The sequence below is a fragment of the Micromys minutus genome (genome assembly GCF_963924665.1).
Source record: "Micromys minutus genome assembly, chromosome: 12".
Lineage (NCBI taxonomy): Eukaryota > Metazoa > Chordata > Mammalia > Rodentia > Muridae > Micromys > Micromys minutus.
The window spans coordinates 34716984-34742970 of NC_137981.1; the positions used below are offsets into that span (position 1 = coordinate 34716984).

The following is a 25987-nucleotide window of genomic DNA, read 5'->3' on the forward strand; positions in this document are numbered from 1 at the left end:
GTGAAGCCCATTAACCTGCATGCCAACTACAACAACGAACAAAATTAACCCTTAGAGTACTGCTTCCATACATTAATTTGTGGTCTTGGATTTTATTGTCGAACACTGCTTTTTTTCCCCATCTCAGAGTACCACACAGGAAGTCCATGATTAGTCTAGCCAGAACAGTACCAGGACCATCTCCAGCGAGGCTTTCTTGGGATGTTCCTGGGCCCTTTATGAATATATTAACAGCTTTTATAAGATCCAGACTTGGCCGCTGGAAAATGGGGCTCCACTTCTAATGGGCTGGAGGGCATAGGGTCTGATAGTATAGCCTTGTTTTGAGTCCTTTTAATTGAAGATATCAGTTCTTTAAGGGTTAATGTGAAATCAAGAAATTTGGTAATCCTTCCTGCTTGTCCTTCCTCCAAGGTGTCTGCATGATCCTCTTTAGAATCTTAGATCAACTCCTGAATGATGATAAGAAAACAGTATATAAAATGATCACCAACCCAAAAAGCAAAGAAAAGAACAAAACACTGAATGGTTGAATGGAGAGCCCTTTGGCAATGCTTGCTTGATGATCACAGGGGTAGAAAGACCAAATGTTGTATTCAGCGAGCATTCATTTTGTCCTCTACCCCACACACGGTTTCTTGGCATTGTGGAAGCTGTGACAATCGTTTCTTTGTCTTTTATTTACCTCTTGCTTTTTCTTCTTCCTGTCTAATAGCCCAATAGAATCCTGCCAGAATTTCTACAAAGATTTCACATTACAGATCGACATGGCTTTCAACGTGTTCTTCCTTCTCTACTTTGGCTTGCGGGTAAGTTCAGCAGCATCTCCCAGTAGTACCACAGTGGGGCATGAGAATCTGAAACTCAAGGATAACCCTCCACCCATGACTGCTTTCCTAGACAAGGTGAAGCCTGAGGTCTCCGTGGTGGACAACTCACCTGCATTCTGGTGTTAGGTCTGTGGACAAGCTCTTTGCTTAGCTGAGAGCTTTCTGAAACACAGGTTTATTTTGGTTCAAGAAAGGGTTTGAAGCAATGGTACAGTGACTCATTGTTTCTCAGTTCTCTGTTCAAACATGAATGTGGGGTTTTTTTGTTTGTTTGTTTCTATTACAAAGTACATTGAAGAAACTTAAGCTAGCAAATGTATATTTAGCAGCGTTGAGACTGCAATTATCAGGGTCAACCAGGAGTGAAGGCTGGTGGGATGTGGGAGTCAGGGAGGAGTGAAGGCTGGTGAGATGTGGGAGTCAGGGAGGCGTGAAGGCTGGTGGGATGTGGGAGTCAGGGAGGAGTGAAGGCTGGTGGGATGTGGGAGTCAGGGAGGAGTGAAGGCTGGTGGGATTAGGGAGTCAGGGAGGAGTGAAGGCTGGTGAGATGTGGGAGTCAGGGAGGAGTGAAGGCTGGTGAGATGTGGGAGTCAGGGAGGCGTGAAGGCTGGTGGGATGTGGGAGTCAGGGAGGCGTGAAGGCTGGTGGGATGTGGGAGTCAGGGAGGAGTGAAGGCTGGTGAGATGTGGGAGTCAGGGAGGCGTGAAGGCTGGTGGGATGTGGGAGTCAGGGAGGAGTGAAGGCTGGTGGGATGTGGGAGTCAGGGAGGAGTGAAGGCTGGTGAGATGTGGGAGTCAGGGAGGAGTGAAGGCTGGTGGGATTAGGGAGTCAGGGAGGAGTGAAGGCTGGTGGGATTAGGGAGTCAGGGAGGAGTGAAGGCTGGTGGGATTAGGGAGTCAGGGAGGAGTGAAGGCTGGTGAGATGTGGGAGTCAGGGAGGAGTGAAGGCTGGTGAGATGTGGGAGTCAGGGAGGAGTGAAGGCTGGTGAGATGTGGGAGTCAGGGAGGAGTGAAGGCTGGTGGGATTAGGGAGTCAGGGAGGAGTGAAGGCTGGTGGGATTAGGGAGTCAGGGAGGAGTGAAGGCTGGTGGGATTAGGGAGTCAGGGAAGAGTGAAGGCTGGTGGGATTAGGGAGTCAGGGAGGAGTGAAGGCTGGTGGGATTAGGGAGTCAGGGAGGAGTGAAGTCTGGTGGGATTAGGGAGTCAGGGAGGAGTGAAGGCTGGTGGGATGTGGGAGTCAGGGAGGAGTGAAGGCTGGTGGGATGTGGGAGTCAGGGAGGAGTGAAGGCTGGTGGGATGTGGGAGTCAGGGAGGAGTGAAGGCTGGTGGGATGTGGGAGTCAGGGAGGAGTGAAGGCTGGTGGGATGTGGGAGTCAGGGAGGAGTGAAGGCTGGTGGGATTAGGGAGTCAGGGAGGAGTGAAGGCTGGTGGGATTAGGGAGTCAGGGAGGAGTGAAGGCTGGTGGGATGTGGGAGTCAGGGAGGAGTGAAGGCTGGTGGGATGTGGGAGTCAGGGAGGAGTGAAGGCTGGTGAGATGTGGGAGTTAGGGAGGAGTGAAGGCTGGTGGGATTAGGGAGTCAGGGAGGAGTGAAGGCTGGTGAGATGTGGGAGTCAGGGAGGAGTGAAGGCTGGTGGGATTAGGGAGTCAGGGAGGAGTGAAGGCTGGTGGGATTAGGGAGTCAGGGAGGAGTGAAGGCTGGTGGGATTAGGGAGTCAGGGAGGAGTGAAGGCTGGTGGGATTAGGGAGTCAGGGAGGAGTGAAGGCTGGTGGGATTAGGGAGTCAGGGAGGAGTGAAGGCTGGTGGGATTAGGGAGTCAGGGAGGAGTGAAGGCTGGTGGGATGTGGGAGTCAGGGAGGAGTGAAGGCTGGTGGGATGTGGGAGTCAGGGAGGAGTGAAGGCTGGTGGGATGTGGGAGTCAGGGAGGCGTGAAGGCTGGTGGGATTAGGGAGTCAGGGAGGAGTGAAGGCTGGTGAGATGTGGGAGTCAGGGAGGAGTGAAGGCTGGTGGGATTAGGGAGTCAGGGAGGAGTGAAGGCTGGTGGGATTAGGGAGTCAGGGAGGAGTGAAGGCTGGTGGGATTAGGGAGTCAGGGAGGAGTGAAGGCTGGTGGGATTAGGGAGTCAGGGAGGAGTGAAGGCTGGTGGGATTAGGGAGTCAGGGAGGAGTGAAGGCTGGTGGGATTAGGGAGTCAGGGAGGAGTGAAGGCTGGTGGGATTAGGGAGTCAGGGAGGAGTGAAGGCTGGTGGGATTAGGGAGTCAGGGAGGCGTGAAGGCTGGTGGGATGTGGGAGTCTATACTGGATCATGCTTATGGAGCTTTTTGCACAAAAATTGAATTGTGCTGGTGAGTGTGAATGCCCATATATATGCATGATTCACAGTTAGATTTGGATCAGAAAGGACAAGAAGGTGAGTTGACTAAAACTATCTCCACGAAGCTGTTGTGAACCATAGATACTCCCACTGCCTGATCTTTCTCTAAGGTTAATGTGGCAGATCCTTACTCCCTTAAACAGGCTGTAAATTCTAAGACTCAAGCTAGCGATTGATGTACAGGACAGCAGGAGACTGGGCAAAGAGCAGAGTCTAGACCCCACAGAAACCCCAATGTTTGTCCTTCGACAAAAGGACATACATATGTTAAATGCTGGCACCATGCTTCTCATTTTGTTTTCTGTCTTATTCTCTCTCTCCCCCCAGTTCATTGCAGCCAATGATAAGCTGTGGTTCTGGCTAGAAGTGAACTCTGTAGTAGATTTCTTCACAGTCCCTCCCGTGTTTGTGTCTGTGTACCTAAACAGAAGTTGGCTGGGTAAGTCAGTCTCTTTTTGCCTTTTCACTGGCTCTTAAGGCAGGATGGATTAAGGGGAGAGGGTTTGGAAGGATTCTTGTGCTGGTTTGTAGCTATGCATAGACAGTTTTGCATGGAGCCAGGAAAGGGTGCTCTTGGGGTGTTAGAACTGGATGGTGACATCCCAGAGGGATCTGCTGACGTAGAGCTTCAATAGTGCCGTTTTATCATTGTGGAAGTACGGTGGTCATCACTGTCACAGCTGGGACTTGTGCAGTTCACACATCTGTCACTTGTCATTCAGGAACTGAGAGTCAGGACTGGTTAAAGAAGCCCAAGGGAATGAGACCAACCTTCAGAGTGGCAGGTTCTGTTGCCCTAGAAGACCTGCCTGCCACAGCTGGGCTGCGTCTCCTGGTGGCGTTTATTTATAGTTTCAATTTCTGGGATGAGTAGGTCAAGATGAACCATCTCAAGTCACTCTGGGATCATGAGTTACTCCATTCCCTCGCCTGGAGAATGTTCTTTGGTGCTTGGCTTAGCAGCTCACTTCCTAAATCAAGACCAACACCATAAAAACAATTAGTTGGGAAAACTAACTAGCCCAGAGAAAGATTAAATCAACAGCTCCAAGTTCCTCTTTGATACTGTGTCTAAGTTTTAATTAATATGAAAATGTTTTGCTTCTGTTAGTTAACTGAGGATTGGAAGACTTCTTGAGAATTCTCTCTGTCTTTACATGTAGGCTTGTTTTAGTTTTGTTTTTTGTTTGGTTTTGTTTCTTGATGAGCATGAGGGACAACTTTATATTTCCCACAAAACAACATATGCATGTTGTAACCATTAAAAACTTTTGAATATGCACAAAGAAGCAGCAGCATTCTTCTCCTTTTGTCCCTAGTGGGTCCCCCAACCCCTGCCCTGAGATGCCTACTGTTAACAAGCCATGCACCTTTCTGCAAACTCATCCCATACTACACATACATAAATGGAGGTGCACCTATATCAATGCATTAGAGGGGTGCTGGTGTTCCTGTGAGACATTGTTTCAAATAACTATTTCCCACTGTAATTTCGTTCTTATAGTAACACATGGTGGGTATCCCTTCAGCTCCACAATAAGGTAAATGTTATAGCCATTTGGGTAAAATTCTGATATCTGCTCACATAGAGAATCTAGCTGTAGGTCCTAATGGATCACCTGGATGCTTCATTTGCTGCTCTGAACGATATTTTCATAAACACTGCCATCCATGTATTTGTGAAATTCCATTTCTATAGATATTTCCATATTACCAGAAGAGGGATTGCCAAGTAAAAGAGCATGAATAATTTATTTTGTAGACTTTGTTAGATAATGTTCTAAAAATGTTGCATAAAGATGTACTTGCATCCTGCTAAGCGCTGGGTTTGAAAACAACTGTCATATATTTAGAACAAAAGCATCTCTAATATATAACAGATAGTGGTCACCTACACAGCCTTCAGTGCGTGTGTGTAAGTGCACCTGCATGTGTGCATATCCTCAGTTAGATGCCACCTACCCTCCAGATTTCTCATTCAAACCATATCACCTTACTGCTGAGTGGAAAAGTTTTCTTCTGGGCTCTGGGATGTGCTTGCTGAGAAGGGTTTTCCTGTTAGTATGTCCAGATCATGAGAGCCACGTGTAAATCTAAGATGTGTCCTGAGTAGGCCCATGAGCTGGGGCATCCCAGCCTTCTCAGCTGAGCCAATGACTGGCTTTGTGACCTGAATCGCTTCTTCTCCACTCAGCCTGTGAAGGACATTGGCAGAGATTGCTGCCTTATAGTTCTGAGAAGGGCAGGAACCTTAGCAATCAACAAATGATGCAGCCTGGTGGGAAGCAACAATGTTGAAACTGACAACAGAACAATGGCTTGTGTTGGACTATGAAATTAACAGCAACAACAACAACTAAACCACAACAATGAAAAGAACCTGTTCACTCTTGCAGGATAAAACATTTAATAAGATGCTTTTGTTTGTTAGTGACTGCCCTTGAGTGGGATCCCAAACCTTCCTGCCTATTATATAAAGGAGTCATTTCAGACTAAAGCCAGGGGTTTCTCTGTCTATTTTAATACATAGGTTATCACCCTAGGAAACAGCCATTGAACTTATGAGACACCACAGAAACTAGTGAACATTCTTAGAAAACAGTCCTACAAAGAAGAAAATGGACCATTAGGTGTGAGCCTTTTGGGCAGTTTTTCCCTTATCCTGGAAAATGGAGGCATACTACCATCACTGGTTGAGATTTGGGATAAGATACAAGAAATAAGTCTACTGCAGTGCTACACAAACTTTTGAGGGTGGGGCATGGTATTTCTGCCACCATGGTGATTAAAAACCAGAGTGAACACCAGGGGCCTGGTCTGTGTCTTTACAATGCAAAACCCATGCCATGTTACCCTTCTTATTCTCCATACAGGATTACATATTATATAATAACCCATATACATCACTTATATATGTTAGCTTAAGACACTCAGCAATACAGTCAACATAACAAAGGTGGGTACTCAAATTCTTCAGTAAACCTCTTAACTACATCATGTTTCCAGTCCAGGCACCTGAAGCTTAGAGAGGTTGACTTTCTTGATCAAGTTCACACAGCCTTTCTGGACAATGTACCTGAGTCTGACATGATGTCTACACTCTTTTGCTGATACTGAGCTCCTGACCTTAACCTTGGAAGACTGGGAGTTTTGAGGACCAATTTGGGAAAAGGCAGCACCCACTCTGCTGCTTGATGCTGGCATCTCTCCATCCGTACTTACTCATCTCGCAATGCTTTGCTTGGGGTGTGGAGGGGAGGATCTTATTTAAGAGTGTGCATTCCTATATGTCTTTTTTTGCACTCCCTTTTTGCCACCTCCAGTTTCTAGAAATGCCACCAGGACCAGAGAGGCACTCAGAGCTGGCACGGTGTCTCCCAAGTACCAGAGCACTTTGTCAGCTTGTGGATCTTGCAGAGGACCAAGGGCTTCCATGTGATTTCATTTAGCAGAGAGAAATAGATCAGAACCCAGCTCTCTGTTCTGTCCCTGCTCACTTGGCTTTTCCTCAGCTGCTGGCCAGTGGGTCCCTTTGTGCAAGATCACACTTACCTGTCCCCAGCCCTGTTTTCTTAGTACTGTCCCCTGTAAAAGGTTGGTGGCAGTGGTGGTTCCTTCACAGGGCCACAGCTGGGTTCTAGTGTGGTAGCTACATGGGAAGAATGTAGCGAAACCTCTGCTAGCAGGGCTCTAGCTGTCCCAGCCTCACCCTCTAACTTGCCCTCCATTCTTTAAAGTGCCAAAGGATCATACAGAACAGAATGAGACCCCCCCACAAAAGGGTGGCAGGATGGGAAGGCATCTATATCTGCAGATGACAAGCCACTACTTGTTTTAATTTCTGTTTCCTCAGATGGGCTCATTCCTTTACAAAATCCTTACCCCAGTCACTAAAATAAGTGTGGCCTGAAATGAGAGGTGGCTCTTATTTTGAGACATGAACAATGTGTTCATCTGTCTGTTCTTTTAGGAATTCTACCCCCAGGAGTGGTCAGCTATGCCTCCATTGTGTGCATAGATCTTTGTGTGGAGGACCTTCTTTTGTGGTTAGAGGAATGAAATAGGAGAAGCGTACTCACTGGCCAGTTACCTGATGTGCCTTTTATTATCTTAGTGCTGGTGTTGAAACCCTGGGTCTTGTGTATGCTGGACAAGTGCTTCCCTGCTGAGTCACAGTTATAGCCCCTGCCTAAGCTGTTTTAATTGAGCATGTGTTATGTGCTCAACTCGGGGTTATGAGTATCACAGACACAGCCTCCCTTTTTGTTATCTGAGCCATGATTTTCAACAGAGTTTACCCCTATTCCCTGACAGAATGAGGAACATGATTGGGGCTGCCGTTGACTGGGACCATAAGTGGAACACTGTACCTCTGTCTTATTCATTCTGGGTCCAACATTAGACCTTAACACCTTCAACAAATTTAACAGAAAACAGAACACTCTAGTGTGAAACAGAAAAATTACTTAGTGGCCAGCCATTGGTAAAAACAACACCAATAACAAAAAGAATTAAGAATATCTACTTAGAAATATAAGACTTTGTATTTGTGTGTGTGTGTGTGTGTGTGTGTGTGTGTATACATGTCACATGTTCCAGAAAACAAGAGCAACTGAACAAAATAGGACAAAGCGTAGTTCTTGTTTGAGACCGAGGCTCAATCTTATTTTGGAAACAAGATAAACAGACATGAAATGACAGTAGGCAACATTGCCTAGTATATAATTAAGTCCAGAATTGCCAAGTACAGCAGAAAGCCTGGGGGCGGGGGGTGGCAGTCAGAGGAATAAGAACAGCACATGCTTGTGTGTATGTGCGCACACACATGCATGTATAGACACACACACACACACACACACACACACACATGGATACAGAGGATTCTGTAGAACTCTTAGCCCCAGCTGAGGCTGGTAGTCCAGGGCAGACCTCAGCATGGAAGAGGAAGCTAATTCTCTGAGGGAACAGGACTCCACTGCACAGAGTAACATGCACCCATGGGAAGATGGCATCAGTGATGAAAAGTCTCTTCCTTAAGCTCATTCCAACCCTGAGAGATGGTTGGAGTTATTTACCACTGGCATAGAAACCCACCACCACAATGCTGGTCCTCAAAACAGCCTCTGTGCCTCATCTCATAATTCCTCATCTGGAAGTCTAACTTGGGTCTGGCTAGAGTAAGATAAAGGTGTCTTCAAGGGCTGGGAAGATGGCTCCATTAGTAAAAATGCCTTCCTCATGAGCATGGGGACCTGAGTGCTGGGCATGATGGAGCATGGTTATAATTTCAGCACTGGGGAGACAGGGTGGACTCCTGGGGTTCAGCAGCAGCCAGCCTTGCTGCTTAGCCAGTCTCGACCCAATGAAAGATTCTGCTTAAAAAAAAAAAAAAACATCAATAACAACCTCAGAATGATACAGGAGGTTGTTCTCTTTCCTCCACACATGATTATACACACTAGTACATACTCACACACTTACACACCCACGCACAGAGGGGGGAAGGGGAGAGGGAGGAGAGAGGGGGAATCTGGCTCTTTTTCTAAGACTCTGTGATACTCCAGGGAAAGAGCCATGTCTTTGCTTTTCCAGTTTTTATAACCCTCCTAGTCCTTGGCTCGTAGGTCATTTCTCCACCAGATTCAGCATGGTTGAGTCCAGGTGGGAACTAAAGCAGTGGCCAAGCGTGGAGGAGTGCTGCTTTATTGGCATATTTCTTCTTGCTCGTTCAGCCTGCTTTCTCGTTCAACTCAAGGGTAGCACTGCTCACAAAATGGGCCCTCCAACATCAATTGTGTGTTTGTGTGTGTGTGTGTGTGTGTGTGTTTGTGTGTGTGTTTGTGTGTGTGTGTTTGTATGTTTGTGTGTGTGTGTTTGTGTGTGTGTTTGTGTGTGTGTGTGTTTGTGTGTGTGTGTGTGTTTGTGTGTGTGTGTTTGTGTGTGTTTGTGTGTGTGTGTTTGTGTGTGTGTGTTTGTGTGTTTGTGTGTGTGTGTTTGTATGTTTGTGTGTGTGTGTGTTTGTGTGTGTGTTTGTGTGTGTGTTTGTGTGTGTGTTTGTGTGTGTGTGTGTGTTTGTGTGTGTGTGTGTGTGTGTGTGTGTGTGTGTGTGTGTGTAAAAGATGACACTCTTGCCTACAGGCCAATCTTATGAAGCCATGTTTTTTTCCTCAACTGAGAGTTCCTCTTCCCAAATAATTCTATCTTTTGTCACGGTAACAAAAATTTTAAAAAATATAAAAAACATGCAGGTAGGACAGGTGTCATTGCAGATTTGAAATTAGAGAAAATTAAAACTTAGTTCTTCAGGGTTGTTACCTACATCTCAGGAATTCAATGGTGAATCCTACACTCTAAACTGTACATACAAACCATTTCATCAATTTTTTCAAACAAAAGAGATTTATTGGGGGATGGTGGTAAATACAAAAGGGGACAGAGATGGAGGCAGACCAGGTGGTGATGGTAGGGTTCGTGGGGGAAGGGGAATATGGAACATGCAAGGAGGGAAATTGAAAAGTTATTTCTCCGCCAGTGAAATGAGCCAATTCAAGGCAAGTTAGAATATACGAGAGGCAGGTTTATGGGGAAGCTGCTGTTGGGTGAGTTCACTGGTTCCAAGGACTGAGCTCAGGGGAGTCACCATGGGAAGAGCAGGAGGATCAGGGAGAGAAAGGGCATGTGTGCAGAGATAGGGGTTGGGGGGAGAAGAAGAAAAGAGGAAGAAAAACAAAAAGAGAAGAGAGAAGATGAAAAAGAGAGGGAGAAAGAAGAGAGAGAGAGAGAGAGAGAGAGAGAGAGAGGGAGGGAGAGAGAGAGAGAGAGAGCTAGCTCATTTCTTTATTCTATAACGTTCTGTCTGCTCAAGATGCTGGAGTGTGGATCCATGGGTAAGCACTGTAACTTTTCACCTTTGTATGAAGGGCACTTCTACATACAAAAGAGCTTAACAAAAGTTTGAGTTGATTTTTAAGAAATTTAATGAAAAAAAAAAAAAGAAATAAAAAGGACAGACCATGACTGCTCCTAGGCATGGTGGAGGGAAAGTTTATTGTAGATGTGTGGGTTAGCATAGGCAGAGGCAGAGACACCTGGGAGAGTCCAGAGTAGATGCGAGTCCGGGCCTTGTGGAAAGAGGAGGAGGGGAAGGGAGCCTAGATACAGAAGCTAGGAGGTCAAAGGTACAAAGGGGACAGGTAAGCAAAATGTCTGGATTATATAGGGAAGAGGCTCTGGGGTAAGGGAAGCCCAGCCTTTGTGCTGGAGAGTCCAGGGTAGTGGGTGGGGACTGAGGAATGCTGGGAGAGCCTGGAGGCAAGCGGTCTGCTTTGATATATTAATAGCATCTCAGCCATTTGCCACAGGTTTGAAACTTAGTAATACGTCTATTTTTTAAAGAATCGGATGGTTCTCTGTGGGTAGAGATGCTTACCAACAAGCCAGGACTCGTGGGGGGAAAGAACCCCACATATTGTCCTCTGGTCTTTGGACATGAAGGGAGAGCAAGTGTCCATGTACACAAACAAACAAACAGACAGACAGATAGACAGACAAATAGACAGACAGACAGACACACACACACACAATTTAAAGGTAATGTTAAAATTAATAATTTCTGATAAAAACTTTTCTAGTAGTGTCATCCCAGAACCGAGGGGTTAGAGGCAGACAGATCTCTGAGATGTCTGAACCAGCCTGTTCTACAGAGAGAGTTCCAAGATGTCCAGGGCTATATAAACAAACCCTGTCCTAAGAAACCAATCAACCAAGCAAACAAACAAACAAGCAGAAAAAACAAACAAACAAACACAAAAATAATACTGAAAACCAAGGACAAAGACCTTTCATGAACAGATGGTTGAGAAGGCATTAGGTAAATATCACTATTGAGAAGGAATCACCATCCCTAATGCTCAGGTTAAATCAAGAACATGTAAGACATTGACATCCTAAATGTAAATATGATATCTTTTATTATATATCACAATATGTAATATAATGTACATATATTTATATAAAAATATACATTAATATTTTATATATCAATAAATGATTATGGAGGAGGGAGAAGGGGGAGGGAGGGAGAGAGAGGGGGGGCCGGATGTAAATATACGAAGCATTGAGCCTGACTCAGAGCCTCAGCTTCTCAGGCTTCCTGCTCTTTTGTAAAATGGCCCTTTAGGTGCCGAAAAGAAAACAAGAAAGCTCTCTGGTTCCCCCTACAGGATGGCTCTAGAATTTCTATATTGAGAATAAGTAGCAGGGTAGAGAATACTGTAGAGAACCCTTTGTAATTAGTAGAGGTAGGCTCACCTTGAACTTATACTTCAGTCTGCCATCTATGACCATAAGGCACATCCTCTATCCCCATCAAGGGTCCCTGACCTGGAAAGGCAGTCCCCAGAGCCCCCATCAAGGGTCCCTGACCTGGAAAGGCAGTTCCCAGAGCCCCCAGATCACCTGTACCACCTACCAAGGTGACCGAAATTCCAGCCCTAGTGTCTTTAGTGTGTCAGTCCAAGCTTTCTCAGTAACCCCTCCCTTTAACTTGTAGCTTTATTTAAAAATAAAATAGGGATGTCAGTCCTTGAGACTCACATTTGTTACCCCAACAATAGGAGGCCTAGTGTTGTGGCATGGGCTTTAATTGGGAGACAGTGGCAGGCAGACCTCTGTGTGTTCTCTACATAGTGAGACTCTGCCTCAAAAAAAGAAATAAAACAAGACAAAAACAAACAAACAAACAAAAGCTCAAACAAAACCAAAAGAAAAAATGAAACAGCAAACAAGAATAACAAATAGGGAAGAGGAACAAGTATGGCTTCTTTTCTTGGCATAAGTGTGTCTTTCTTTAGGGAAGAAGGCAAAAGAAAGAGGAAGAAATGAACGTGTAATCCAGAAGAAAAGGCGCTTCTATAACCAAAATAAAGCTGGATGTGTTCACATTGTGCATATGTGTATGTTTGTAACTGTGCATGTAATTAATTAGATTAGGCAATCTGCCAAACAAGTCTGAAATGCATGCCATTTCAGGTCCATTTGAGAAAACCAATACTTGCTGATGTTAAGTTACTATTTGACAAGAGTCACAAAGTTAAGCGGCCGAGCCAGACTCTGAACACAGGTAACCCACCTGCAAAGTCCGGGTTCCTCGGAATGATGCTCCGCTGCCGCTCTAGTGACCAGCACACCCAACCGTTATAGTTCCAAACAAAAGGAGTGCTGTCCAACCAAACCGACTGTGAGATGCAGCCTCCCCTTATTCCAGTGACCTGACAAAACCAGAGAGACCTTCTGACAAAGTCCCACGTGGTCCCAGTTGAGAAAAAATAAGAAAGAGAAATAGAAAACTCAGTCTGCTTTTCTTTTAAAATCTGAGTTATATCTATTTCTGTGACTAAGCTGGCTTTTCTCAGATCCTTCTCTTCCCAGTTGGCCTTGTAGAATAAGAAGGTTCATTATAAATATATCTCCAAACTGATAATAAAAAATAGTAAACATCATTATTGTGGGTCTCATTTACAATGGCACTAGAGATGTGTGCTCTTGTGTTCAAAGTGTTAGTGCTCCCCAAATTCACATGTAGAGGAGTAACCCTGGACCAGCAGCATTAGAAGGAATAAGTGTCTAGATGGCAATCAGGTCATGACAGTGGAGTACCCAGAATGGTATTAGAGCCCTCATTAGACAAACTTTACCAGACACTGCATGTGTTGGTACCTTGACCCTTGGACACTTCAGCCTCCAGAATTGTGAGCAATACATCTACGTTGTTATAAATTATCCAGTCAATGGTCTTTTGGTGTAGATGCCTGAAGGGACCAAAACATAGGGCTACACCCTTTGTTTGATTTTTTTTTCTTGAGAGAGAGAGAGAGAGAGAGAGAGAGAGAGGGAGGGAGGGAGGGAGGGAGGGAGGGAGGGAGGGAGGGAGGGAGGGAGAGAGAGAGAGAGAGAGAGAGAGAGAGACGGAATTCAGTGATACTGTGAACCTTAGGAGTAGCATTGTGACCGAAGTATGACAAAGTCACTAAAGTGTGGCGAGATGAATAAGCCCATTGCTAAAGTCCATCCCTGTTCCCGTGGCTGAACTTTGTCTGAAAGCAGCCCCAGGAAGCAGATTGGTGAAAGTTTGGATGAATTTCAGGAAGCTGATTGCCACTCTGGTAGCTGCTGTACTTGCTAAATCTGCTCCTGGAGAAATTACACCTCTCAAAGAGATTTCCAGTTGTGTCCCCTTGATATTGCTTTGTCAGGGATGTGCTTTAAATAAGATGCCTTCCGTGTGGAGCAGGGATTCTAAATCCTCATTGACTTGCATGGCTGTTATATGCCAAATTGGAAATAACTTCCTAAAATGAATGTCTTCAAGGAATGAATTCAGCAGGAGGTTTTCAAGGATGCCAGCATCTCTTCAGATGGTTCCGCTTGACCAGGGTGTTATAAGAACAATCTCCTTGGGCAAACTAAATCTCTAGGGCTGGACATATTTACCTTTGCAGCATCTTAAAAAAATAGCAATAATAAAAGCCTCAATTCTTTTTCTGAGATCTAAGCCTGATGGTTTGGCCTGGGTAGCAAATCAGCTGAGAACTGAGCGCTAGTTAGGAGCCGAGGGGCAGGATTTCTCCTGTTCAACTTGTCCCCAGTGTTCACAGGACTTCACCATGGGAAGGTGTTGCCTGGTGAGACAAGAATGATTCATTTACCCAAAATAATAGTCATCATTATATGGTTACAGTGATGCGAAGGAAAGCTAATATCCCAGTGCAGAGTGTGTTGCAGGGTTCTAAAGGCAAATGTTTTTCCATAGGGTATTAGAACCAAAGCTATCCCCAATGTGCCTGCAGACCTGGAGACTTAGGAAGTGAAAACCCAAACCTCCAAACCTGGCTTTCCTAAGAGAGAACAATAGATGATTTTACAAACTGTCCAGATATCTCTTATGCAGGCTCCGAAGACCTTAGCAGGATTTTAGGTTGTCCGGGAAAACATAGACACCTCCTACCACTGAGGCTGGAAAGTTGGTATTTCGGCTTGAATAAATCCCAATATAAGCCACCAGAATGGTGGGGTTCCCTAAAGAAGTCCAGTATGCAGCCAGCATTGAGAAATCTCTCACTTGGTACTTTTTCAATGAGAGACGCATAGCCAACTTTAGGAAACACACACACACACCTTCTAAAATCTCTTGTTAGACCCTCTAGAGACAAATAAGGAAAGTTCCTGTAGAGCATGCATGAGCATGGGTGAAATTCTAGAGTACTGTTTCTCAAACTTCAGCACACAAACTTCAGAATCACACATAGGTCTGCTGTAACCCCAAGGGTGGAGGTAGAGGGTTTTCCTACTGGGTCCCAGCAATGACAGTCTAGGAACTGTGCCTTGAGGTCTCTGGGTCCATCCTACTAGGATGTGGAACTTGAATTCTATGCCAACTATCAAAATTCTTACACTCCCAGAAACATTGCTGCTTTTGGTTCACAGATGTCAGGTTTTAAGGAATCCTCCCCTTCAAGACATTGTGGGGACTGAGGCTGAAGCACCCACATATTGAGATGTGTCTAGCATATTGTATCCCATGTTACAACATCAGCTGGAACTGTTAAGCCCTTTTAGAAAACCTGATTCCTTCTGTACAGTTGCCTTGAAAGACCTTCCAAGTCCTGTGTTGCAGCAAGAGGGGACCCCTGGCTCTTATTTCTTTCCATGTTTCATTGTTGCTCTTCCTCCTCAACCTGCAGAGGAAGGTTCCTGACTCACTTGTTTTTCCTTCTCTGGGGTCTGACCTGTCTTCTTTTGTCAAGGATGGAGTCCCTTCGGCTACCAGTCTAGGGAAGAGATACTTTAGGGCCCAGTCCATTTTTGTTTTTGGGATAACTCATTTTAAATAGCTTTATTTTTTCCCCTTCATCTTCCATGGAGATGCCTAGGCTTCGAACTGCATGGTAGATAACACACAACTCCCTTTCCCTAAGATGTATTTATTATTGAGTTCAATATTGAGATAAACATCCTTCTGATTACATATACAGTCAGAGTTTAGCTTCTCTCTCTCTCCCTCCTTCCCTCCTTCCCTCCCTCCCTCCCTCCCTCCCTCCCTCTCTCTGGTCAAATAACAGTGTATCAGCCTGTCTTACAATGGGTAAAATTAACTTGATATTTCTTACAACCCAGAAAAAAAATTCCCTGGCCAAACTGGAGGAACAGCAGATATTCTTCCTTCTGTTCCTCTCCTTCTCTTGCTCCTCCTCCTCATCCACCCCCTATTGCCCATCCCCCCTTCTCCCTCTCTCTCTCTTTCCTCCCCCCTCCTTTCTTCTCTTTTCATACTGGGCATTGAACCTAGGGTCCTGCTCATGCTTGTTCGGCCATTAAGATAGATCCACACTTCTCCTTTTACTTTTTATTTTGAGACAGGATGTCACTAAGTTGACCAGGTTGTCTATGAACTTGCTAAGCCCAGTCTTTGAACCTAAGATCCTCCTGCTTCTGCTCCTAGGGCAGCTGGGATTGCAACCTTGCAGTTGACCAGGCTCTGATGAGTACTTCTTCTTTCTCTAAATCTCCCATTCTTTGTCTTTCATTGTCCACAGTCCCCCTTCACCTTTATTATTGGCCTTTGTGTAGATGTCTTGTCTCAGATTCCAGCTATCGGGTTCCAGTTACCAGTTACTAAGCTCCAACTCTGCTTGTCCACACACACCATCTCTTTCACTCCCACACTACCCCGTTACTCACTGTGTACTTGAACTCAACCAGTCTAGCTCTTGCTTCATTCAAAACTGTAACTCTTCTCATTGTCTCATTGTAGATATTCATGTCCCGGACCACAGCTGGCCCACTGCCTTGTGTGTGTGTGTGTGTGTGTGTGTGTGTGTGTGTGTGTGTGTGTGTGTGTGTGAAAGAGAGGGATAAGAAGGGAGAGAGGTGAGAAGAAAAGAGAATGAATGTGGAGTTGATCTCTAGTTTTAATTTTTAGGAACCATCCACCTGGTTTATTGAATCAATAGGACCCAGGCTTGCTGATTAAGCTCCTTTGACTGGCTAGCAATTCCTAGAGATTCCAGTGACTCAGACCCCTCAGCCTTAGAATTTGCAAGTGTGAGGCACTGTGCCTAGCTTCTTCCTGGGGGTGCTGAGAATTAAACTTGGGTCCTCCTGTTTGTGTGGTGAGCACTTTCCCCAATGAGCAGTCTTCCCGGTCCTTCACTGCTTATTTTTGGAAATAAGATTTTATTGGAACACGGCCACACTCGTTCATTTGCATATTGTTGGTAATATGGAGACCTAGGGTCACAAAGCATAAAATACCATTTACTTCCTCGCTCTTTACAGAAAGGCCATTGATAGCAGATGCATTATATATTCCTTTGTGTTCCTCTAAATGTCTGGCACAGTGTTTTGCTTATAATAGCTACAAACCAGTTTTGATAAATGCAGCATGAACTTCCCTCTGAGATCACTGGGACGGTAACAGTGATAAAATAAAAATGTGTCTCAGTCTCTGTTATTACACTGCTGTGTGTTGTGTGGCAGGTATCAGAGTAAGATCCTTGTGTGCCGGTCTCATTCAGCATTCCTACAAGCTCTAACGATCAGTGGAGGACCTGGAAGAGGCCAGCTGCTAAGTCAGCTGAATTTGGACTGAGATCTTTGTGATCTCAGCTCCTACATTTTGAATTATTATCTGAAATCGACTGATCAGTCCCATGGGTGCTGAGAAACAGAAATCTTGAAAAATCCATTTCAATGAGATATGACACAGAAACCATGCAAACATAATAAAGGCTAAGACATGACCACGGCCTGAGATCCCAGAAGTGAGGGCTCAAGCCTTGTTTGTTGGGCGTTGCACCTAACTCATGCTTGTGTAAATCCTCGTTTTAAAATCCTGTATAGCTCTACCATTAACTTCAGCATCAATTCGGATGTTCAGTCACTCAACAGACTTTAAAGCAAGTAGAATTATAACGTGTTAGATGCTGTGCTAGGCTTGCGTTTAAGATGCGAATTCGGTTTCCCTGCTGTAAGAGAAGAATATGTAAACTCGGACAGCAAACCCCAACAGTACTAGGGAAAGGAAGATAACAAGGCGACGGCATGTGATTTGATGGAGCCAGTCTCTGTAGCAAGGGAGCTAGGGCACTTCTTAAAATGGTTGTTGACTAATATTTCTCACTGTCCATTAACTACCATTTTTTTCACTATTTCTGTATCTGTTTTAAAGGCTGGTTGTGTGTGTGTGTGTGTGTGTGTGTGTGTGTGTTCATGTTTATTAGTGAGTAGCTATGCATTCAGGTGGCTGTGGATGCTTTGGAGCTGGAATTACATGCAGATATTAGCAGCAAGATGTAGTTGCTGGGAACTGAATTCTGTTCTTCTTTAAGCACAGCAATGCCTCTTGACACCTGAGCCATCTCTTCGGTCACTACCTAAGCCCCTCCTCCTTCTTTTCCCCTTCTTGTCAGTTATCCTTGGTAGGCTGGAGCATCATTTATTAGCTCAAGACTCGAGACATTTTGGTGTCCTGTGGATAGGACTTGTCTTCCTTCTTATTCTATCGGTTGCCCAGAATCTATTACCAAGCCTGTAATCTAGGACCTGCTGCCAGTGCCAACCACCTCACATCATATAACCTCACATATAAATATACCAACAAGCATTCTCATTAGGGTGAGTGAACATTGTCAATAAATTTGGAGACAGGGTCAAACACCTTCCCCCTCTCCAATGTTACAAAGGACTCGTTGTCTGAGGACCTCTTATTCCTGGTTTAACAAAATAGATTTGTGTTTATTTTATCTAATTGTAGTTCTCCATTGGCACGTCTCCTCTGGTGAGAACTAAAAAGCACTTGGCTCCACTTGCCTCCTAAAGAAGACACAGGAGGCATCAGTCCTCTGGTGCACTGACCTGCCCAGGCTGTTCCCAGTCCTTCCCTTAGCTCTGTTGCATGGTCCACACCACCACATTTGTTAGGCTGTTCTGCCACCTAGTGAGGGAAAGCAGGAATGTCGTCCTCAGAAATCTGTCTCCTTTGGACCTTGACTGATGACCCTCAGATGAAATTTTAACTTCTAGAGGGCAATTCAGAAGAGTCCTCAGCCTACAAAAAGAGTCCCACCCCACCCTCACCCCCCATCTAAAAAAGAAAAGAGAAAAAGACAGATGGCACATACATAGCTGGGGTTCTGAAAGTTGGCCCTTGTGTTTCTGCGGAGCACAGACTGGCACCCCAGCCGCCCACCCTCGTCTCTGTCTAAACTGACACCCAGGGCAGGGCAGGTCAGGGCAGGGCAGGCATTCTGGACTGATTCCAGATTAAAGGTCTCACTTGGTTTTACTAAAATAAACTACTCTTGTCCAGGGTTTGTTCAGGTTTAAGACTTTCTTCTGTCTCTTGTCAGAAATGGTTTCGAGTCTGAAAGAAACACTGTGATGAACTGCCGCTGCTGCTCTGTGTCAAGTTATCAGCTCCCCCCCCCCCAAAAAAAAAAAAAACAAAAGGAGAGAAAGTGGTTTCTCAGTGGTTTGTTGTTTCTCACACATTACCATAAATAGGGTTTTGGTAATACAGCAGAGAAAGCCCTGAGTCTAGTCACAGTGTTTGCAATCCAGTCCAGCAGAACAGATTTTATGAGCCAGAACTTCAGTACTAGGATGGAGCTGAATTTTTGTAGGTATTATTATTTCAGGCATTCTTGCTAGGAGGTGTGTTAGTGTGGTATTGTTATTGGGTACCATTTGGCTAGGTCCCAAAGGTCTCTTTAGTGGAAGATAATAGTACTGTTCATAGATAAGCTAAAGGCTGCATAATACAAGGCAAAAAAAAAAAGTGTGAATATTCTTGCCCTGAGCAGTCACTGGTTCTACAACCTGTTTATAGAAGAAAGAAAACCTTCTACACACAAGCATATAAACACATAGATGGCAGAGACCGTGGGATCTTGGGTTCAGTCTACTTTTTCCTGCAATGGTCTCTTATGAAATGACCCATAACTCAGTAGGCTAGGAGTGAGTTGGGTGTCTATCCATCTCCTGACTCCTCTTCCACCAGCAGCCATCTTTTTAAAAGACTGTCATGAGGATTTAACTTGGGTTTCTGCTGTCAAGTCAAGCTCTTTCCCCACTGAGCCATCTCCTAAGCCTGACTACTACCTACTCCCAGTGCCTGACCCCTGCATTTCTATAGGTTTCTTTGACCTGGCACAAAGGGGGTGGGATTTAAGATGAAAAAGGAAGTGGCAACAAAAAAGGTCGGAGCCATAACCCAAGAAGAACCTTCTAGATTCATCACTGTTACACAGAAAGTTCATGGCTTTCCAGGGAAACATATTAGAATAGTTGGCTTCTTTATTCTGGGACTAGCTGGAATCTTGATATAGGTATGGTTGTTCTGGGAGCATGGTGGGAATAGCTGTAGAACCAAGAACATGCCAGAACAAGAAAAACAAATCCCTCACGTGTGCAAATATACTTCAGCAATACCACTTTCCTAAGGTCTGGATAGCCAAGGGAAATAAGCATTTCCAGAAAGACATGCACATATAATATACATACATACATACACACACACACACACACACACACACACACACACACACACACATATATATAGTCAGTCACATCTACATGAGAGAGAAAGGCAAAGAAAGCTGTTCATATGTATATGAGTGTGTTTTAAAATAACCATCTCTGTTGAAATAGCATCTCAGAAATGTGAGCAGAAGGGAAGGCCTCATGATGTTTAGCTCTTACCAGCTGATTACAGAAGTCAATGGTATCACTCCTCTGCTGCTGGGTGTTCAGTGTGGACAACCATCATTCCAAAGACCTTGAGCGGCCTTGGATAAAACCCCAAGGTTCATGCTTTGTCCATTGTCAGAGCTGATCTGTGGGATGCATTGGTGTGGGCTGCCTTGCCTTGGGCAGGGCTCACTGTGTTTTGGCTCATAGCTGGGTGGTATACTGGGGTATCTAAAAGGTACTGAATGAGAGTCACTGAGTGAGCAAGGGAGTGGTAGGATAATCAGAGTGCCCATCTTCTATTCTGCAGGATAGAGATCAGCAAGTTTCCTGTGACTTCCCAGTTAGTAACCATCTTCAACTCTAAAGACCATCCAGTTACTGTTACCACTATCTTTCACCATGGCCTGGATTCAGCTCCATACCATATGGGCTGAATGAGCGATGTGAAGTATATACTTATATAAGAATGTCCACACGTGACATTATACCATATACAGTGAATATGTACGATGACATTTAAAAAAAACATATTTGTGGATATTTAAGTTGGAAGTTTGTGGAACTCCAAGGTTTAGAAAGCATTCTTCTGATTTTCAAAGACTATTTAAAAATGTGAAGAAACATGCTTTTATCTTTCATGCTGTGCACAAACTAGAGATGGTCTACATGTGCTAACATGTCATGAGTTACCTACTTTTCCATAGAGGACTGCTATCCATGGTTAGCATAAAGACTGTATAAAGCTTTAATAAACTCATTCATTCACTTACGCCTTTATTGAGAACTTCATGTGTGCCACACTCTGTCCTAGACACTGGATGTACCAACAGACCTGTGATTAGTCACTAGCCTGAGGAAGGGGTCTTTATCCTTGACAACTCAGGACTCAGAAGAATGAGTCACAGCACTGTGGTAAATAAAAACCCCTCAGTCTAATGAATGTGCACAAATCACTTTAACGAATTAGGCTTTCTACCCAGTGCCTGCCATATGTAGCCAGAGTCTTTCAGGCCTTCCTTGTTTACAGGCGGGAAAATTGGTGGAGATGGGTGATTCCCCCATGACCTCTAATTCTGTTTGATGCCTAGCAGTTTGCTACTGGTTCTTGCACATCAAGTGCTCAGTTAAGAGTTCTATTGGGTTTTCAGATACCCACCCTCCTTCAAGATCAGGAAGACTTAGGGAAAAAAGTCTCTCTCTCCTCATTTGGGCCCATTCATCCCATTCTCCACCTTGATCAAAGCCAGCAATGAGAACAAATCCTCTCTCTGGATTGCAGTCAGAAAACAGTGGATTTTTTTTTGAGGGGCTGGGGAGGGTCTTGCCTATTTCATTTCCTGAGAACAAAAATAGCCCAGGAAACTATTGAATACAACAGAAGCCAGTAAGATTGGAGCCTTGAAAAGTTTGGCATCGTGTCTTTCCTGCTCATCTGCTTTGGGCCGGCCTTAATTCAACAATCTGTGCAGCCTGGGCTCCACTTAGCAGTGTCTTCCTCTGCCACCGACAATTTTGCAATCCTCCTGAATCCTTTGGGGGGCTCCAAGGCAAATGGCCTTAAACAGGAACTTAATTGTCTGAGAGATTTTATTTGCTTATTAGAACAGTTTGGTCCATGGCATTATCTGTATGGGGAATAATTCCCTTAGCTGCATCAATTTTATAGTTTCTAGCTCATTGGATTGCAGGGATTTTTTTTTCTCTACATAAAAGGATGTCTGGCATGAAGCCACCCAGAGTGACAATTTTGGGTGCTTTTATCATGGTGCAAAGTAATGATGATGTGAACAGCACTGGTGTCTCTCGAGAGCTGGAGAAGAAGGCAAAGGGAGAAAAGGCCAGGATTTAGAGATGCAATTTGGGATTAATAAATGATTCATCCAAAAGATCAGTATTGATCACAGCTCTGTGGCTGTGTGTACTGTGAGATTGTAAGACACAGTTCAGCCAGGAGTAGCCTGATCTAGTTATGGATATGGGAAATCAAAGCACCGTGTCTACAATGGGAATTTAACATCTGCTGAGTAAATATAACAGAGAAATGATAAAGTGTTCAATAGTGACACTGAAAAGCAGACAGGAGAAGACAGGCATTTAAATGCAGACATATGTTTGCTTTGGCTGTAAGCCATATGTTTGTTGTGTGGTACATAAAGATATCTATGGATGCACATAAAAGAGTCCAGCTTGGTAGAACAGTAACTGGAGGTTAGAATCATGTGCTTGGCTTTTTCTCAGATGGTGAAGTAATTGGCTCAGTGAGATAATCAGTATTAAATCAACCATCTATGGGATTCCAAATGAAGAAATCTTACCTGCCTTGTTCACCCTGCACTGCAGGGATACATTAGGAATCAATAAAACAGGCGTTATTTTCTTGGCCCCGACTCTTTCTTAAAAACCATCATGCAGACATGGGTCATGGAACAGGCAGACACTGTTTCCCTCAAGTTAGAAATGGAGCAATGAGGGAAGAACATGGCCAGATAAGGGGCCAGAGAATGGGGAAAGATTCTCAGGCTACCTAGAGGTTCCAGTGAGTAGCTTAATCTAAATATTTGCAAGTATGTGTAGGAAGGTAGTTGATAGAGCTGTAGTGTTTCTGTCAAGAGCTGTACCTGAGCATATTCAGTAGATGAAAGCACCATGTGGTGAATGGACAATACTGAAAACTAGACTCATAAGTCAAGAGCCTGGGGGTCAGCTCACCATGTACGTAGAGAGTGAATGCGGTCCTAAATTATGGGCTGTTGAGTCTCCTGCTTGGATCTCTTCAATTGTTAATTCGAAAGAAGGCTTTGTGCCATGCAGGAGTGGCCTTGATGACCAATAGAAAGCAGGGGTCATTAGGTCTGCTTGAGTTCACTTAGGAGCATTTATAAAGCACAAAACATCTACACAGATGCTCCATCTAGGAAACATTCTGGGAAAGCCATTACAGTTCGATTGGCGTTTTGAAGTGAGTTTCATTGTTCCCCTTGATTTGGCAGATATGACCAAGGATGTTTTAAGAGGTGATTAACCCAGGAAATTATACAGCTAGTGAATAGCATTACCAGGTCTATCGTTGATGGCCTGATAAACTGGTGACCTTCTTAATATGGTACAACAGCTAGAAGAGAACCCTGCTCTGCCAGTAAGGACTAAGCATACCTTCTAGTGCTTCTAGTGGAATGGGTTATTATCTGCTTTGGTGCCACAGGAATTACGTATCTTAAATTGAGAGTGGAGTTGAATTGAGCCTTAAAGCATGGGTAGAGAAATGGAGGGGTAAGGGATGGCATGGCAAAATAAAAATAATTATACATGGGGGAAGAGTCTCCCTTGGGCTAGGTAGGGGATCCAGTGAGCACAAATCTAGATTTTTTTTTTTGAGTCCCTGTAGAGGGGTTAGTTGGCAAAACTGCAGTGTTATGTCACTTCTAGGAGCAGAAGTATATGAGTCTGGACAGGCTGGTCCATGAAAGTCACTGGGGAAAATGGACAAGCCTCCCCTGAAACCCTGTTATATCACTCTCTTGGAATCCCTCCTGTAGTGAGTGGAACTCTCCTACCTGTCCACCCATCCAATACTGACCATCTTGTTCTGTTCAATAGGCACTTATTATGTCCCTACTATGTCCCCAACACTCATTATGTCTCAGATAATGACTAAAAGGAAATCCCTACACGTTTGGTGAATTTATATAAGGATGAAAGAGCAAAAGAGGAGGGATTCGAGTTATTGTCTTTATTCACAGGATAGAACAATCCTGCTATAGTTTCAGAGTATGTGGTAGGGCAGGGACAGAGAGCAAGGACAAAAGAGACAGCCAGGGTCCCAAAAAAAGGATGGGCAAAGTAAAGCAGTATTTGGTTGTGTGAACTCATAGATTCTAAGACTTTACTTGCTAAAGAAGAGAGCAGGCAGATGGAACCAAGAGCTAATGGCTTCCGGTGAACCAAAGGACATAAAAAAAACGATGAGAAAACAATAAAATAGGTACAACATAGGCTGAGGGGAAGCAGAAGGCACAGGAGAATGTTTCCATGTCAGACAGAAGAGGACCATCTGGTCCAAGGTCATCTCTATATCTCCTTAGGCAAGCCCTGGGCAGGAATGATGCAGCTCTGGGAAGCTTTCCAACTCCAAGGCCAACTCAAAGCCCATCCTTTTTATAAGAAGGCCAAGGAAGCATGTATCCAAGACTAGATGCTCAGTTATTTAAAAACAAAGAAAAATGGCCACAATATGCTGCTGAAGGAAAGAACTGCTGGAGTTCAGAACTGTCGTTTTCCTAAAACAGAAGCCAGAAATGAACCATCTCTTAATAACTATCTTGGGATTTTATTCTGAGGGCTCAGAAGAGAAGGGAAAAGTCTATGAGAACACCTTCAGACCTTGGATGGTTTATGGTAGCATTTGAAATTGCTGGTAAAATTATGACCTTGTAATTCACAGCTGTGTCATATATTTCAGCTTAAAGTATAATTTATGTACCGAGCCAGGTCCTTTGAAAATGAATAGGGGGAAGTCTCACATAACACACAGTCTAGAAAGTAGTGCTGTTTTTAATGTAAACTATCCTTGGCTCAAACACGTGTTGTTTAATGGGATTTATTGTTGGTCCTGGGTCATCACTGAAGTTTTTGTGGAATGGGGTGAGGTTTTAAGGAACTCTAAGAACATGGCCCTCTTTGTTGGTGGGGCTGCCTTACTCAGTACTCAAGTCTCTTTCTTTCCCTGTCTGTATCATCCAAAAAGAAGTATCACTATAAAAATCCTTCTCTTGATTCAAACCCTGGGCAACTAGATAAGCTTGGCCTCAGCACAGGCTTTAACCTGACCAAAGAAGCTTAACTTCTGTAGGAAACGAAACAATTGTTAGATGCCTCAAGTGGCTCAAACCAAGATCCTTGTATCAGTTTGACATTGACCTCAGTTACAATGCTGGAGAGTAGAGCGACTAGGAGCTAGCTAGGACTATTGGGAGACGGAATGCTAGGAGCATCTCATCTCCCTGAGAAGGAGGAAGGAATGGGAGAAGACAGTCTTCTGCCCTGCAGTCAGGAGAGAGAAGCCCCATGTCTGAGGCTTAGAACCTTCTTGAGGGTCGGGCTACAGCGCCAACCCTTTGGGGTGATCTCGGACAGCAAACCATAGACTCTGCAATCTGCCACCATCATCTTCAATAAATACAAGATTCTGGTCTTCGCTACTTAAGGGGATCATTGTTAGGATCAAGAGAGAGCATTTTAACTCTGATCCAGTGACCAGAGTCATCTCTCTCCTCTTCCTGTTAACTACCCCACAATCCTCACCCTGACCACCTGTTACTTGTACCTCAAGCTTAAGGACAATGACCTAACTCAGACCTCCTTCGACTTCAGCCAGTTCAGTCCAATCTCCTTTCTGCCTTGGTAGTCCTTCTCCACTGATTCTTTCTTTTAGAAACCTGTGCCCATTCCTGTCTGCGCCCCTACCCCTGCCATGATGAGACCACATGGTTTTCTAGATCTGATTCTCAATACTTTCTGCTCTCTCCTTGCCTGCCCCTGCCCTCTGAGTGCCAGAAATGATGATAAGAACTGCAGCTTGGAGCAGAGGAGGAGAGAGGTGTTTGTGATGCAATGTCCAGGGCCCCAGCCATCTTGGAACAGGCCCCAGGGTACTGCTCCCATTAAAGGCAGTGGAGCTTGGAGGCACTGCAGCCTTTTTCTTGGGAGTTCCTAGGTGTCCACTGAGCTGTGGACCTTAGCTTCCCTCAAGTGAAGGACAAGGGGTCAAGTGTTTTGCTTGATTCATAAAAGTGGATCCAGCTCTATTTAGGCCAAGCTACGGGATCTCTTATTTTGTTCCATGCTTTTTATTTTATAGGGTTCGATAAGCCTGGACATCTTCAATAGGTATTTTCAAAATACTATTTTATAATTTTCTTTTAAAAAAGAAATGAAAGCAGTCACAGCAAATAATATATAAAATTGATTCCATCACTTGAAAATCTTTGTATATGTAGAGAGAGAGAAGCTCAATAAACTGTGGCCCATTCCTGTAAT

General features: G+C 44.4%; 1 protein-coding gene across 11 annotated transcripts in view; it reads left to right on the forward strand.

The window, feature by feature from the left end:
• Nucleotides 1–25987, forward strand: part of KCNMA1 (potassium calcium-activated channel subfamily M alpha 1) — a 666778-nt gene that overhangs the window by 390616 nt on the left and 250175 nt on the right. For all 11 annotated transcript variants that reach the window (XM_080926078.1, XM_080926079.1, XM_080926070.1 and 8 more), the window contains 2 exons: nucleotides 716–809; nucleotides 3530–3641. In XM_080926078.1, coding sequence (XP_080782204.1) covers nucleotides 716–809; nucleotides 3530–3641 — 206 coding nt within the window. The remainder of the gene's footprint in view (nucleotides 1–715; nucleotides 810–3529; nucleotides 3642–25987) is intronic.